Here is a 16524-nt window from a genome sequence, read left to right on the forward strand (position 1 = left end):
TGTCCACCTGGTAAAAGAATAAAAGCCTAACTATATGTCTGTAGTTAGCTAGGTTTTTGTAATTAAGTAAGTAACACATTATTCAAAGTTTAGATAATTAAGTTTGTGAGCTGCATTTTTTGTGCAACTGAGAAAATTACAGACTAAAGCTAATGGCATAAACCTAGGGTGTGAAATTTGGTTTCAAAACTGAGTTTACAAGTGAAAGCAGAGTTTTGGCTACTTGTAATCATTTTTTGTTCTTTGTTCTTTTTCTAGACACCTCAAATTAAAAAGAAATCCTCTGTAAAAACTCGGGTGAAACAGTTGAAGTTGTCCGTAAGTTGTTGATCTGAGTTGACTGTAGTTTTTTGAAGTGCTGTAACTGCAGATTGAAGAGAGAGATGCTACCCAATAGTGGATAATGAGGCTATAAGCAAGTCACAGACATGCACACCACTCACTGGTGCATACAATCTCACGCACAAGGTCTACCTCGTCATTTGATGCTAATGTAACTGAGACAAGGGAACTGCAAACACTCAGATTTCAGTGACACTTCCCAACTTTCTTCGAGCCAAAGTTCTCTGTTGGGAGGTAAACACCGAAACTCTATTCTTCCGTGCTCTAAAAAGGAAACATAACTGTAGTGCGGCTCTAATTTACATTCTTTTAAACGTGTGCAAGTGTGCATCAAGAACACCTTCAAGTACAGCATAATGACTACCTTATATAACAACACGCACACTGTACGCCTCTTTAAGCCAGCAGGTGCACAAGTTGTGTTTTTCCGTTATTTGTGTGTGTGTGTGTGTGTGTGTGTGTGTGTGTGTGTGTGTGTGTGTGTGTGTGTGTGTGTGTGTAGACTAGCTTGTGTAATATGTTCCTAATAGCCTTGGGCAAAGGGAAGAACAAGGAGGTACAGAAATGACACAAGGAGAGAAAGTAGATCCTAAGTACAGAGCGAACCCTCCAGCCACAACGAGCAGCTACTGCTTTAACTCACCACAACACAGCACGGCTGCATTTTTAGTAACAGCCTCTATTGTCTAGCAGCTCGTCTTGAGATCTAGAGCCAATTCATTGGGTCACTCTCTTCAGTGTGCTGAGAGAGTCAAAGTGTCAGTCGAGAGATTCATCTGTACAAGAAATTCATTGTTAAAATGTGGGACGTGTGCACAGATGAAATGGTCAGGTTACATCCAAAAAACCCTCCAAGTTAAAGCCGATAATTTGGGTTGAATTTAAACATCTTTTGAAACAGCTGTAAAGCATTAAAATTGAAGGTGCAGTTAAATGTAACTACAAGAATACCATACACCAGAAGGACATCTATCCAGCCATCCATCCAGGAGCTTTTTTGGCACAGTTTGGGTCTACTACCTTTACAGATTATGGTCAGTACAAAGAGTTAAATTATTTCTATCCTCATGAGATAGACTTTTCCAAGGTAGTAGTACCCCCATACACAGGATCACAGAATTGCTCAAAGTGTACGACAATGATGTGAATCGCACGGCCTTTGCAGGGGTGACATTTTAACTCAAAGTCAACCCTTTGAGAGATTTTGGACAGATATACTGTCCTTCTTTGTCATCAAAACACCAAAATGAGGTCATAACTTTTGTACAAATGCCGTTCTGTCCCTCTGGTAGTGAATGTTTGTAAAGCTCTTAACCCTCACATTTGGCATTGTCAGGGTAAACATTTGTTTGCCTTTCTCTATTTTAATATCTTGTTTAAAATAGATTATCACTGTCAAAGGATCAAGCTGATAATTTATCGCAGTACAGTAAGAAACATGCATCTCTAGTATGCTTTGCAAGATGATATGTGCTCCACAGTTTTCTCCCACCTCAGACAAAAAAGAAAAAAGATCTTGGGAATTTCCATTCTTTCTCAGTGAACGATGCATTCGTGTCATTTTGCAGAAGCCAATAAAGAAGTATTGTATGAAGCCCACCTTTAATCATTCTTTTCTCTGGAATCTGGTGTGGAAACAACACCAGACAATGGTGGTTGGGGGGGGGGGGGGGGGGGGGGGGTCGGAAAAGACCGAGTAGGAAAGAAGAAAAAAGAGGGCATTCTGCTGACTCAGGCTTTTTGTTTCCCTCCCTCAAGCTGCCCTTAGATCTGAGGCAGTCCAGTCACAGGGGCATCGCTGCACACCCCTACACGTAAAAGGACCCAAGGTTGTCATGGTAACAGCTAACATGAGTCCACGCAGGCTGCCAAAGGAAAAATGCGACGGGGTCACGGATGAAAGTTCTGACAGCTTCCTGGGTCAAAGATCGCCGGGCAGGAAAGAGGGAAAGGTGGAAGAGGATGGTGGTTATCACCTTGAGAGGCAGCCAGAGAGGGCATATCAGCACACGCACACACACACACACGCACACACACACACACACACACACACACACACACACACAGGCCTCCAGCACTGATACCGGCTTAATAAAAACATTCCATTTTGACAAGGACAGTTCGGCCCATAATGGCACATGTGGGAGTCACGCGGAAATTCAAGAAGGCAACACAAACACAGCAAGCATGAAACAAGCAGGACAGTTTTGAAATGAAGCTACAGTAAACAAATAAATACTAATATTAGGAAAAATCTATACTGAACTAACCTCTGCGCTATTTAGACAGAACTTATTGAATATCAGTAAAAACATGATCACATGACAGAAGCTGGCAGATGGCTTGCAGTATGCTTCTCTTTGTGTCTCAGTTCACTTGAGTTGATTCATGAATATTTATCGTGAATACGCTTGGATGGATGCTGGTCAGAGGAGACACACACACACACACACACACACAGGGAGGTTTTGGTTCACCGCAGCGGACGCACGGGCCTTTGCCCTCAAACATAATCCACAAAGGTCAAAGAGGAGGAGCCAGTAGGCGTCAGACAATCTGGAAAAAGCAGCTGGGTGCTGGTTTCTAACAATACTTGTTTTTATTGTTGTTATAACACAGAAACTTTATTTGGTACCTATGCTTTTTCAATGTCCTGTCTATGTTGAGGACAGTCAGAGCACACGCCACCTGACTACAGCGTAGAGTAAAAACCATGAGGAATTTCTATACTAGATCTTTTTGACAGAAACCCCACTGCCATGATGGACGCAGGTGTTATGAATCACATTAATGGGGGTCCTGTTCCACATGAGCACTGAGCCTTTATTAATGTGATTAGTCACACCTGTGTTTGTCTCCTACTCCAGGTCATAATGGCTGCTGCGAGGAAGGTCAGTGACTGAAAGAGAATATTTGTGGTGATCTAATCTAGCACGATGGTCTTAAATCATCTTTGCACTAACATTAACTCCATCCATCCGCTTCCGCTTATCCTTCCTTAACTCATTTAATAAAAACTAGATTTTGATAACATGGCTACATTTTTGTTGGGTTTTTTTTGTAACCAAGTAAGTAACCAACTCATGGACAAGATGCACTGTTTTAAAGCATAGTTTTGGCATTTCTACTAGGTTAAATGGACATCACATATGCAATCCTCAGCGACAACATTAACATCACCTACCAAATATTAAAAACGTCCTGCTCATCCACCAAAGCAGCTCTGATCCATTCCCTCAGGTGGGTTAAAGCCACTGGATGTGGCTTGTTTCAGTGCATTCTAATGATGCACTATCAGATTGGGATGTGAAATATTTGAAGGCCATCTTAACACATTTTACTCTTATTTCTGAGCAGTTTCTGCAGGGTGGTGGGTGACGTTGCACTGTTTCCCACACACAGACTTTAATAGAGCGGGATGATTTATGACTGCAGTTAGATTTTTTTTTAAATTTTCCATCACTGAACAATCCACTTGCGGTCAATCCCCAGAAAGTCTCTCTTCCCATGGTGGGACAGACTCCAGATCCACTGCAGATGGACTACAGTTGGCTATGGCAGCCCCTTCTTCTTTAGAACTGGTTTATGTGCTGCTTTACCAAAATCAGTGGGGCTGCATGATGCTGCTGCTTTTGGAAGTTAAAGTTGGCGTCCACTGACAGAGAAACTGTAAAGACTGGAGAGGCAGCTGACTGTTGCTTATTTACTGGAATAAGGCATTTATTACGAGTAACGAGAAGGTCAAAGTTACTCACGTTACCTGTTAGAAGTTTTAAGGTTATGGCTGTATTTTGTCCAAACTGTTGGCTCAATAGGTGCTGCCTAAGTTTATATAGCTTCTTGGTGCATTCAAAATAAGTACATTATTTTAAAGTATTCACTCAAGCCCATCTAATTAATGAGGAAAAGCTATCTGCTGTGGATTCCAAAGTGACTACGAAACCTGAAACCTCACTGCTCACCACTTCTGCCTGTAGGCTTTGAATTTTTAAAGCTGCGCCTCGAGGACATCGACAATCTAATTAGATCTCTTGGCCGGCTCCTTCGGGCTGACTTTGTAAAATCAATTATTTCTCAGATAAATCATTAAGGTTTTGCATGATTTTTTGTGCACCATTGTGCCCAAACATGCACACACAGATGGGCTGTTACATAAGAAGATAGATCTTACACATGGGGATAGGCCAGTAAACACTTTGTATTTGCTAAATCACCCAACATTGTACCACTGAAGTGCCCCATCTGTATGCTGTCAGGTGTGGAAAAATTTTTTTTAAAACCACAAAGGAAAGAACAGCAAACACATCTTAAGATCCATCAACAAAGCACATTCTCTTTTAAAGAACAAATTGATTTTTATGTTATATCATCTTTCCAGTAATAAATCAAGGAGACACAAGAACACCCTGTTAGATCTTCTGTTAGATCTCCAGATGTCTTTCTTTCTTGTTCTTTTCTGTTACCACTCAAAAAAAGAAAAAAGAAGAGATGATAAAAGTGCATTTCATCACTTTGGACCGTATGGGACGGGGGATTAGGCGCTCGCTCACAGACAGCATTAGCCACGCAGGCTGAGGCAGGTAGAGGTTGGCAACCTGCTGGCTGATTACTGGAGACACACAGATGAAGCTAACTAGACTGTTACAGGAGCTGGGAGAAAGCTGGCAGTCAAAATGTTTCAGAGGTAAGAATCACAGTTCACCACAACATTTCAAAATAATTAGAATGTTGCCACGGCGATTAATGAGCTGAAAACATCAACGCGAAGCTGTGGTTGAATGTTCAAAGACGTGAAATGAGCCGTTCAGGTGTGACCTGCAAGTGACTGTCTGTGAAAATTAATCAAAGACGGGACATTTTCTAAAGGTTTCGTATTAATCAGCAACACAAAAAAAGAAACAGGTGTGACAACTTAAGAAAAGTATGCAGACTTTATAATGACAATTTGTATTTCGTTCATATTGGTTATCACAGGAAATTCAAAGCTTTTTTAAGTTGGAGGTTTTGTTTCTTCTGTCTCGTCTTCATGTTGTTTTAACAGCTAGGTGTGAGGCAGCCACGTGACAATAACACGATTAGCAAAAGAAACACGAGGCTGAGCGACTTGCTGAGAGTTATGTTTAGCATTAACGGTGGATTTTCATTCTTGGGAAAAGTACAGTAAATTTGCACATCTGCCTACTAAGAGCTCAGTTCAACTGCTGCACTGTATGTTTTTGAATTCTAACATATGTATTAGGGCTGGGCCATATTATACCGTTCACGGTAATACCGGTATAATGTTAGGCAACGATAGGAAAATTAAATATCGCGATAGAATGGGAGTAAAACGCGCATGCGCAGTGCCTTTGTTTTATACGCACATGGCCGATTGTTGAGTGAAACAGATGAACCAGAATTGGTTTGTAAAAATGGTGCAACTTCAGTGATGTGGAACTGGTTTGGTGTTTGTCCGTCAGATACACAACAAAGCACATTTTTTTGCAGAACATGCAAGCGGCCGTTGTTATTGTCGTATTTGTCGGACTAAGATGCTCTTAAATCTGGGAGTAATCTGGGTCCTAAACTCCGTATACTTCAGGTCAAACAACACTGCAGCATCACTTAGAGTTAAAAGCTGTCTAAATTCTTTCATCTTTAATAAAACGATCAGCATTGCTGCTTTACCAGGTGTAACTATAAAGTTTAACTTCCAGGCATCCATGAAAACAAAAGTTATTACATTTAACGGAGTTAGAAGTTAGCAGGAAGCTAGCGGAAGTTAGCTCGCTAGTTTCGCTAGTTACCTAAGCATGATATTGCATGTTCTGACTGAGAGATTTCTGAAAAAAAATCAAACGTACAGCTCTGCTATCACTTCCAACATAAATGAAGACAGGAAACTAAACAGCAGTGACGTTTGTAGGGTTACTGAAGTTGGGCTAGCTGGTATATAATGATGTGCTACGTGATCGCTAGCGACACAGCTATGTTAGCATAACATAAACAGTGAAGCTGGAGGACGAACACTAACACTTTTCCACTTATAAAAGTTAACGTGAAGGTTCTTCATGGTTAGAAACAAATGCAATCGCATGGCAGGATGCTGTAAACGGACCAAACTTCAGTCAGGAGAACAACTGAGATAATCCATCCACAATACGAGGTTAGTCATTAATATACTGCAACAACATGGGAATAGAGCAGCTGCCAGAGAATTCAACATTAATGAATCAATGGTACAGAAGTGGAGGAAGCAAGAAGAATGAGTTTAATAAAGTTTGATTTATCTGACTGCTTTGTTTCGCTTAATGTGCCTTATAATCCCGTGCACCTTATGGTCCGAAAAATGCGTACTGCACACTGCAGTTTAATGTTGCAAAGCACCTCTTTTTAACTTCAGTGGATATTATACATGGTTATGCTCAGGATATGTCAGCCCATTTCTAGTGGAAATGCCTTTTGGTTAAACTTTCAGCAAGGAGTTTGCATTTGCACTGTTACATTTTTATAAAGCTTTAATGTACATAAAAACCAGCTTCTTGTTTAAGTGAAAATAAATGGAAAGTTGTCTTTTTGCGCTAGTAATGTTGTGGAGTTGTATTTTGTCTCGCATCAATTATATCGTCGGTTATATCGTTATCGCAAATTTTCAAATATATATCGTGATAAATATTTTTGGCCATATCGCCCTGCTCTAATATGTATTCATATTCAGTAATTACTCTGGCTGCCAAAAAATAAATAATTCTTACAATTTCTACATTGCCACATCACAACAGTCCCTTCAAAGCAGTTTATATTATAAAGTAGCTGCAGGAATTTCAAGGGTGCCGAGCCGGATCTCCAATTAACTGAGTCTGGCTTCTAAAGCAACAAACAGACTACAATTATTATTTTTATCATTACTACTAAAGGAGGCCGAGGATTAACTAAACATTTGCAACCCAGTATACCCATACGGAAAAGAAATAGTAAAAACTTATATGTGATTACTCATGAAAGTGGCCACTTTCGCATTACTTTCATACATTGTTTTAGTAAGTATCCAAAACATACAAGTTTCATTATATAATTTTTCAAGGGATCTTATATCCGTTTTCACACTTATATGCTTTTCATACAAGTTTCACACAAGACAGATACAAACTTTATAAGATTTATATATATCTTTTCCATATGGGTAATGCCAAAGTGTACAATAGCAGCCCATTCCCAGCTAGGGCTGTTCGATATAACGATATAAAAACGTCTATCGTTTCATTTTACGCTATCGTTTGTTTCGTGGTGTCGCAAAATAAACTGTTTACGGCCATATTTTTTCATCGTTTTCATGGTCACTGTAGTGGCTATATTAATTACTTAAAGTTCTCTTTTTCTCTTATATTTAATATAACCACACTACGGACGGACAAGCGCCTGTTTTTATGCGTTGTCGTTAGCAACAACGACGGTAAAACCATCGCGTGTCCGCTTGTTTATTTTCCACATAAACCTTTCACAATAAAGCTCAAGATCCTGTTGAGACTTTTCAAAATAAACTGAATGACGTGAAAGAGGATGCAGAGTGTTTACGGATGAAAAGCAACAAAGAGCCGTCAGGTGCTAAAAAATAAACCTTAGACTCAAACGTTAGAACAGGCTTTTCCCCGCAGCACGCCGTGTAATAAATACTCACAAAGAAAATGGCAGCCGTTACAACTTATGTCTAAAAATTTATCATTTCATGCATCGGTTAAAACACTCGACTCCAGGTACACGTCACCCAGCTGGAAACACCTCACGTAAGTCGAGCTGCCCGAGATTCACAGAATTTACAGAAAATGTTACATTTTTGTGATTTATATAAGATAAGATAGAACTTTATTAATCCCTCGGGTGGGTTCCTCTAGGAAATTCGGTTTCCAATAGCACAGCACCGACAGAAGTTACAGAATGTGAGCAGAATACCATATATACACATTAGGGGTGCAATGATACACAAAATTCACGGTTCGGTTCGGTTCGATACTTTGGTGTCACGGTTCGATATTTTTTCGATACAAAAAAAATGTTCATGCCTTTTTAATTTGTCATTTATTAAAATTATAAATATATATTTTAACACAAAAGTACAGTTTTTAAATTTAACCCTAACCCTTGTGCGTGTTGTTTTTTAGCTCGTCATATTGCAGCCACAGAAATTCTTTTGTCCATGAAACCATAAAGCTGCACTTTCTTTTTGCCTTATAGTCTGATTTGTCATAACTTCTCCGTTTTGTGGTAAGCTTTTCTTTGGCTGTCACTTCTTCACCCTGACCTGTCTTATTTGGCTCAGCAGAACTAAAATATATATCTGTCTGTGAAGGTTCTCAGTCATCCAGGTCATCGTAGTGAAATATATATCCTGCCGCACTCACATAAGCTCAGCGATTCTCTGCGCGATCAACCTCTCACATGTTTAAGCTGCGGGAGATTTCACTTGTCATGTTTGCATAGTAAGCTAACAATTAATAAGACGATGTCAGAGGAATTGGTGCGCAAATTATCATCACTCACAGATCAGTGCTGTCGCTCTCTATACACAGTTCGCGCAATTGCAAAGTGAAAGCAAAAAACACAAGCGCAAATTCAAACACGATTTCAATATGTCACATATTGACAGTGGCTCACCGATGCCAATGACATAATTACCCAGCTACATTTCTGAAAGAATGCAAAAGCATTGACATATATTCTTCCTTCCTACAATAGCCCGACAGGCAGGGCAGAGATAGCCCCGGGACGTCGGGCTAGCGATATTGCGAGCCCTGTATCTGATTGAGGAATCACTCATCTTTGGAAAAGAGAGTTTATTACAGAGAAATGTCTCTTTCCAAAATAAAAGCTATACTATCCGCTTCTTCTGGGCTATATTCTCAGCAGCATATTAAACATATCAGGTCTCCATAAGGAGAATCCTGTGCTAACAGCTGTCTAAATGACTCGGCTAAAGTTTGTAGCATGCATGCTTGTTGTTTTTGTCTTTGCACTAGGATGATGTCGGTGTAAATGTGCAGTCATATTCGTTGTGTTCCCACTAGTGCTTTCAGGTTAATCTCGTTGAAATAACCTTAACGCCACAACACGGCAAATCTCCGTTAACGAGCTACCCTATACAGAGGGGCTAGACGGCCAACACGTTAACGAGCTAACTGCGCTAACACACTAGCTCCCACCCATGTAATTGAGCATTGCATGGCACATCCAACATACTGTTTTACTTTAGTCCATGACTCGCTTACCTTCAGGGTCATACGTCACATGAAAACCAAAATAATTCCAAACGCCAGATCTGAATGAGGGTGGGGAGGTCCACTTCTGTCTCGCTAGCTTGCCCTGCGCTCTTCCTTCTGCCCATGCTGTCTGTGTTGAGTGCTCAGTGAATCTGCGTTCGACTACTCCGCCTAGGCTGCACTCTCGAGCCTAGGCGGAGTAGTCAAATGCAGATTCACTGAGCGCTCAACACAGACAGCATCGTCAGAAGGAAAGTTGATAAAATAAATTACAAATTTTGTATTGTTCTTTTTTTTTTCTCCCCTTTGGTTTTCTTTCTTTCTCTCCCCCTCTTTCTTTCATTCTTTCCCCCTGTCCTATCCCACAGTCATGTCTGTCCCGTTTGCAACTGAAAATAAAATAAATTCATAATTATAATAAAGGTCAATCAAATGGACCAATATGATGATCCACTTAAAATAAATCCTCTTGGCATCTTTCTTGGCCTCAAGACAACAATTCTGACGGCTATAGATCCAAACGGGACACAAAAAAAAAAAAAAAAAAAAAAAAAAAAATTGAAAAAAAAAAAATTGAATTGTTCGATACATATGCGTACCGAACCGAAAGCACTGTATCGAACGGTTCAATATCGATATGAATATCGTTGCACCCCTAATACACATATATAAATACAGAGACATATAAATAAAGAGTATACAAAAGGGATAAATAGAATAAATAGGAATAAGAATACAAGGGAATTGGTTATTATTAACAAAAAGTATTACACAGTGAAAAGGCACTACAGCTTAGTTGTAGTGCCTTCGTTATTGGGACGATAGATGTCTTATATTGGGATATGAGATTTTGGTCATAACACACAGCCCTATTCCCAGCCCACTCCTGAGGCGTAATATACCGACGGTTTGTCAAGTCCGGTCACCTTTCGTGCCGGGTTATGGATGAAATCCAGTAGAATGATCCTCCCGCGGTAATACACGTTCCAGCCCTGTATTCCGCCATAACCATAACCTTATCCCTAATGTTAACCACAACTTTAATGAAGTTAAATCGCTTTGGAAAACACTAGCTAAGTAAAATGAACGTACACGTGTAGATTGATTCCAAACGGTTCTCATTTTTCCGATCTCATAATATAGGAACATGTTGGGTTCCTGGAAGCGTAATATACCGACGATTTGTCACCTAGCGTAAAATGTTACGCTTTGGGAGTGAGAACGCGTTGACAATAGACCCCGTGTAATGCAGCAGTCCCCAACCTTTTTTGCACCACGGACCGGTTTATATCCGACAATATTTTTACGGACTGCCATTTAAGGTGCCGTGAATAAATGCAACAAAATAAAACCAGTACCAGTACCCCCCAAAAAAGAACATTTATTCATAACACTCGGGAAAAGACCCAGGGGAACGGAGTTAACAATAAAAACAATGAAACCCCCCCCATAAAAAACCCATCAATTTTACACCTGAACCTCAACCTTCGCAGCCCGGCACGAAAAGACTCACGGACCGGTACCGGTCCATGGCGCGGGGGTTGGGGACTGCTGGTGTAATGGACACAGATGAAGAAGTTGCAGTAACTTGCAGTACCAGCAGAGGGAGATATTTTATTTCAACCCAACATAAAAATAATTGTGGGACAGCATTTAAAGAGACATTAGTAACACTTTTACATGTAAATATACATTAGCCACCTGGCTTAATCGTTTCAGGCGTAGAACAATGTTGGAATGTACCTTATACCTTCCTTGGTCTCCCTGGTCTTCCTTAGCTTTAAATATATTGTCTCCCCGTGTTGGTACTGCAGTGAAGTGAAGATTACAAAATGTAATAAGTCGTTAGCTAAAGGTTTGTGACTAATTTTGAGTTATTATCTCAAAATTTCAACTGAACTGAAAATTTCAAGTTATTTAAACTCTATTTTCAATTTCAAGTTTTCTCCTAAGCTTGAGTTGGTAAGCTGGTAAGCTGGTTGGTAAACTCAAAACTTTTAAGTTTGACCTACGAACAAGAAAAATACTTTTTTCAGTGATGGAAACGAGCTTCCGAATAGAAATCTCAACAATGACGGTTTGTGCTAGCATGTTAGCGCACAAAAGGCCATTTAAAGCCATATATCAGTGTTCTTGTTGGAGGTATGTTCAAGATTCATTGCCCTTTCAGTTCTGCTTTGGTGAACACAAAAATCCGGTCTGGCACTTGCTTAATATTCCACTGTGTTAACTAGCTGGCTGCTAATACTCCTTGTTGGCTGTTTGGTGTGGGATTGGTGAACAGAGCTCTTGTTGAACGGTCCTCTGATAATATTGCTGAATCCTACCAGCATATTAACTAGCTAGCAACTTGTCTTTAGGCTGTTTGTGGACACGCAAGTTAGCAGCTAGCTAGTAAACATGATTTACTAGCTGTTTGGTGCTAGACACATAGCATGTGGCTGGATTATTATCAGTTTAGTTAAAATTACCCCACTGCTCTGAAAGGCAACAGTGCCAAGAAGAACACAGTAAATCCAAATAATAAAATGTTTCACGGAGCTGATTCTAACTAAAGGGCTGGGTTGTAATTCATGAAGAGTTAGCCACTTTCATAACCCATATGGCAGGGGTATTGAACTCCAGGCCTTGAGGGCCAGTGTCCTGCAGGTTTTAGCTATCACCCTAGGTCAACACACCTGAATCAAATGATTAGTTCATTACCAGGCTTCTGGAGAACTTCAAGACATGTCAAGGAGGTCATTTAGCCATTTAAATCAACTGTGTTGGATCAAGGACACACCTAAAACGTGCAGGACTCCGGCCCTCAAGGCCTCGAGTTTGACATCTGTGCCATATGGTCATCAGACTTATGGTTTAAGTAAAAATATTAGGCCAACATAAAACGTCATGTTTAAGCATTAGACCTTTTATAAGTTCATCAAAATAGCCTGTCGCTCTTCTCACACTTACAATTCAGACTCACAATACTAGGATACCCCCCCAAGTGCAATTTAGTCTAGTTTTGAACTTAACTAAAGTTGTATTCATGTACTTACACTGAGAAAAATGAAACATGCCTCTAAATTCATCTAACCAAATACATAAGAAGAGACATAAATATGTGTGCCATAGCATTCTTCGTGAGAATAGAGGTTACTTACGTCAAAGAAGTAAAGAAAATCAAACAAATCATGAACAAACTTACAGATGAAAACCTAAACCAATGAAAAGCCTTTTTGTCTGACCTTCAATAGGACAACAGACCAACAAACACAACAAAGGCGCTTTAAATAATTACTGCACCTGACCTTTCTAACAAGATACAAAAGCAGGTAGGACAAAAACATGCAGATCTTTATTTGCCACACATCAAACAGCCTGCGTATGCGGCTCAGGCTGTTTTGTGTGTTCACATTAAGCTAAGACAGGAAGCCAGACAAATGCAATGTTCCAATATGAATTGAATCTTATTATTAAAGAGAGCAGCAGAGCATGTGATTGGGGGGTGAGGTGGGGTGGGGGTGTACAGACAGATAGACAGATTATTTATTATCCATGAAGAAGAGAGAGAGAGCTTGTAAACTGAGCTGGCTCAGTAAACAAGAGTTCTGGGTCAAAGTCTGAATGCACAACAAGGAGCGAGAGGGACGAGGAGAAACGTGAGAGGGACGGCAGCTTTTTGTCCTCTCCTCCAACGAGATCACATGACAGTTCAGGTTTTTAATCCAAACACACACACACACACATTCCCATGCAAGTGGCTTCCAACATTATACTGGTGTCTTTATTGATTTGTTGTATTGTGACCAGATGACGGATATCTCAGTGTGTGTGCTGTGTAAGTGACAGGACAGGACTGGCCTCAGGGACAAGGGTCAGAGCAGCATGATACAGCGAATGCGCGCGCACACACACGGAGTAACGCACAAAAGCAAGGCGAAATATCACAATGAGTGACTGCAAGGGGCTCAAATGCACCTGCATTTCTGAGAAGTGAGTGCATCCTTTGAAATCGTGTGGCTCACTCTTACTACAGGTGCAGTCTTCAAGGGAAGAAGCGGAAGGCCTAATCCCTCAGACACATATGGCATCCTCATTCATAAATCCAGTACAAAGCATGCAGGTATTAACAAGAGCAGCTCCTGTAATCGAGAGCTATATTTGCTTTGCACACCATGCAAGAAAACTGCAGCAGCTCCTGCCAGCCAGCTTCAAAATAAAAGCAGGTTTAGTAAAGGAGTATTGTTGTTTTAGGAGAGCCCAGTCAAAATAAAAGCAGGAGTAACATGTGCATGGTCCCAAGCAGGTGTAACACGAGAGCATCTCAGGAGAGGCGTCTGCATCCTTACCTCAGGGCGACGCGCACCGAGCTCTCATCCGGCCCGCTGCTGCTCATGGTGGCACGGGAGGCTGGCCCGAAACAGCCCGCTTAAATATAGCTCAGTTTCGCTTTTTTTTTCTTTTCCCTTTATCCTCTTAGACGGGAGAGCGTCGCGGTCTCCCTCCCTCCCTCCCTGCTCCTCTCAATAAAGCGCTTTCTATCTTGAGCTTCCACCGCGGCCGCCGCTTTCGCCTCACCTCGTCGCCCGCTTGGAAATAAACCCCATTTTAAAGGCTCAATCTATTCTATATGAATAGATTTGGATTCCATGTTCAGGAAAATGTGGCTAAGGATTCAGCCGTGGTCACCTCCTGGGAGGCATCGTCGCTTCCTCCGGCCCGGGTGGAGCGCGCTGTGTGAGTGTGGAGGAGCCGGGATCCGCCTGGCGTGTGATTGCCCTGGACGTAACCAAGCTCCTCCCCCCAGGAGAGCCGTACCAATCCAGGCAGGGGGCAACCTCACACACCAGCAATAATAAAAGTAATAATAATAATAATAACAACACACTTGTGTCGACTGTCAACTCAGTGAAACTGACTTTATAGTGACATATCGCTAAAAACTCCAGAATATATGCATGGCCTGCAGTCCTTGAAACCCTAAACATGGCGATGTGAAGCGATTTTAAACTTCCACTTAATATAAACCTGGCCTCTTCTGTCTGTGTGTAATAATTAGATGACGTTATAGGGCACAAAATTGAACTTGGCCACGTTGCCATCTACTGGTGAATTCTTATTATTACACCCGTGAACTATAATTCTGAAGATTTGTATTCAACAAAAATTGATCATTTGTATGTCAATATGGAGACTTTTCAAATCCTCATTCAACTTACTCCTCTTTCAACTCTACTTCCACACACATTGACCTACAGACACCTTTTAAACTGTAAAATAAGCCAAGACATTGAACTATTCGGCTTGGATTTATCTTTTCAATGTCTTTTATAGTTTTTCTTCAGTTCCAGTTTAAGTTTAATGCCCCCCCCCCACCCGTTTCAGAGTTTATAATGGGTGTCAATGGGATGAAATGTTGGCTGTTTCAGTAAGAAGCTGCTTTGTCCACAGTTTTTGGTCTACAGTCATTATTTTACCCTCAAAACGTGGACTTTTAGAAGCAGTTTTTCAGCAGGTGCATCGCGGCAGATTTAACAGGGCTTTGCCACAGAGCAACAGTATCTCTGTATTTACTCCAGTCCAACTGAAAGCTGTTGTATGTATATACTTTGTCTAAACACTAACACACAATTATTCTTAAAGTAAAACCCACAAAATCTTTAACGATTAAAAACTATTTTGCCTGTTCATTTGATGCCAGTTCCCCTCTTTCTCTGTAATTTACACTCTAATACTCACAGACAGACACACAGAGCAGATATTTGGTAAATATGCTGGTTTTTCATTTGAGATTCTTGAGTTTAGACATTTAAATCAGATTTCTCTCATGATGGTCTGGACCACGTTGTCCCTGATGGAGCAGGAGAAAATGGTCTGGCTATTCAGTGCTGTAAAAGTTTTGGAGATTCGATCCAAAGTGGCCTTTGTGACACTGATGGAGAGTATGCTCAGCCTTTGGGAGGCCATGTTTAAGAGGGGGCGAGGAGGAAGCTCCCAGAAACTCTGCAGGATGTGGGTAACTATGTCTGTCACTACTTCTTGAGTTGTGAGCATTTTGGAGCTTTGTGCTTCCTGCTGCTTCTCTTTAAGTATCCCAATGTAATTGTGGATATTGCTGAGGAGTTTAGGTTTTCTGGGACAAGAAAAGTGAATTCAGTTGACTGCAATCTGCAATCTACTGACATGTAATGGTGAAATGTTACACGCTGTAACCTTAATGATACTTGAATAGAGGCCAGGTGCTGCTCTGCTTCAGCCTGTTCAGTCTGCACATGCAGTCTGTGTAATATGTGAATAAAAATAAAAGAAATTAAATGAAATTAAACACACAAAACAGTTAAAGATTAAAAACTATTTTACCTTTTCAACTGGTGCCAGTTCCCCTCTTTCTCTGTATGTCACTCACTCTGTGATACTCACATACAGACACACACAGAGCACATATTCTACAAATGTTCTGATTCTTGAGTTTAGACATTTAACATCCGTAATTCCGCTCTTCCAGTGATTTAAAGAATATGAGCTTTCAATATTCATTCTAACTTTTTTGGGTCAGTTGTTCTAATGTACATTTTAAAGACGTTCAGCAACTTTCCAAATTTGAAAGAACTTCTTCTGGGTGAACATCAGTTTTCAACAGTTCTGCACTTTGGCTTTCAGGTGAATGATTCAGTGTATTTCACCTCATTCAACAAGCTTTTCAACAAGGATTCAGCAATTACAAAAATGAACTCAAACCTTTTATCTATCAGCATTCAGGCTGCATTTTCTTTAGTAAATGCATTCTTTGGTTGTATATGCAATGTACTCTGTCTATTTGCTACATTAGTGTGTCCATCTACAGCCCCTTTCACTATGTACTTGTGCAACATGGAACATGACTCATTATTTCCCATTTATGTATCACTTTTGAACATGACAGTTCATTTTGTTGATAATAAGACAAAAAAAAATGTCTGGGGTGTCT

General features: G+C 40.5%; 1 protein-coding gene across 7 annotated transcripts in view; it reads right to left on the bottom strand.

Annotated features, from left to right (window-relative positions):
* The window catches only part of LOC101469293 (kinesin-like protein KIF21A), a 49084-nt gene extending 34778 nt beyond the window's left edge, over positions 1-14306 (bottom strand). For all 7 annotated transcript variants that reach the window (XM_076875526.1, XM_076875527.1, XM_004553919.3 and 4 more), the window contains exon 1: positions 13907-14306. In XM_076875526.1, the coding sequence (XP_076731641.1) occupies positions 13907-13953 (47 nt within the window). In that variant the 5' untranslated portion in view covers positions 13954-14306. The remainder of the gene's footprint in view (positions 1-13906) is intronic.
* Between the last annotated feature and the right edge of the window lie 2218 nt (positions 14307-16524).

Source organism: Maylandia zebra, linkage group LG17 (genome assembly GCF_041146795.1).
Source record: "Maylandia zebra isolate NMK-2024a linkage group LG17, Mzebra_GT3a, whole genome shotgun sequence".
Classification (NCBI taxonomy): Eukaryota; Metazoa; Chordata; class Actinopteri; order Cichliformes; family Cichlidae; genus Maylandia; species Maylandia zebra.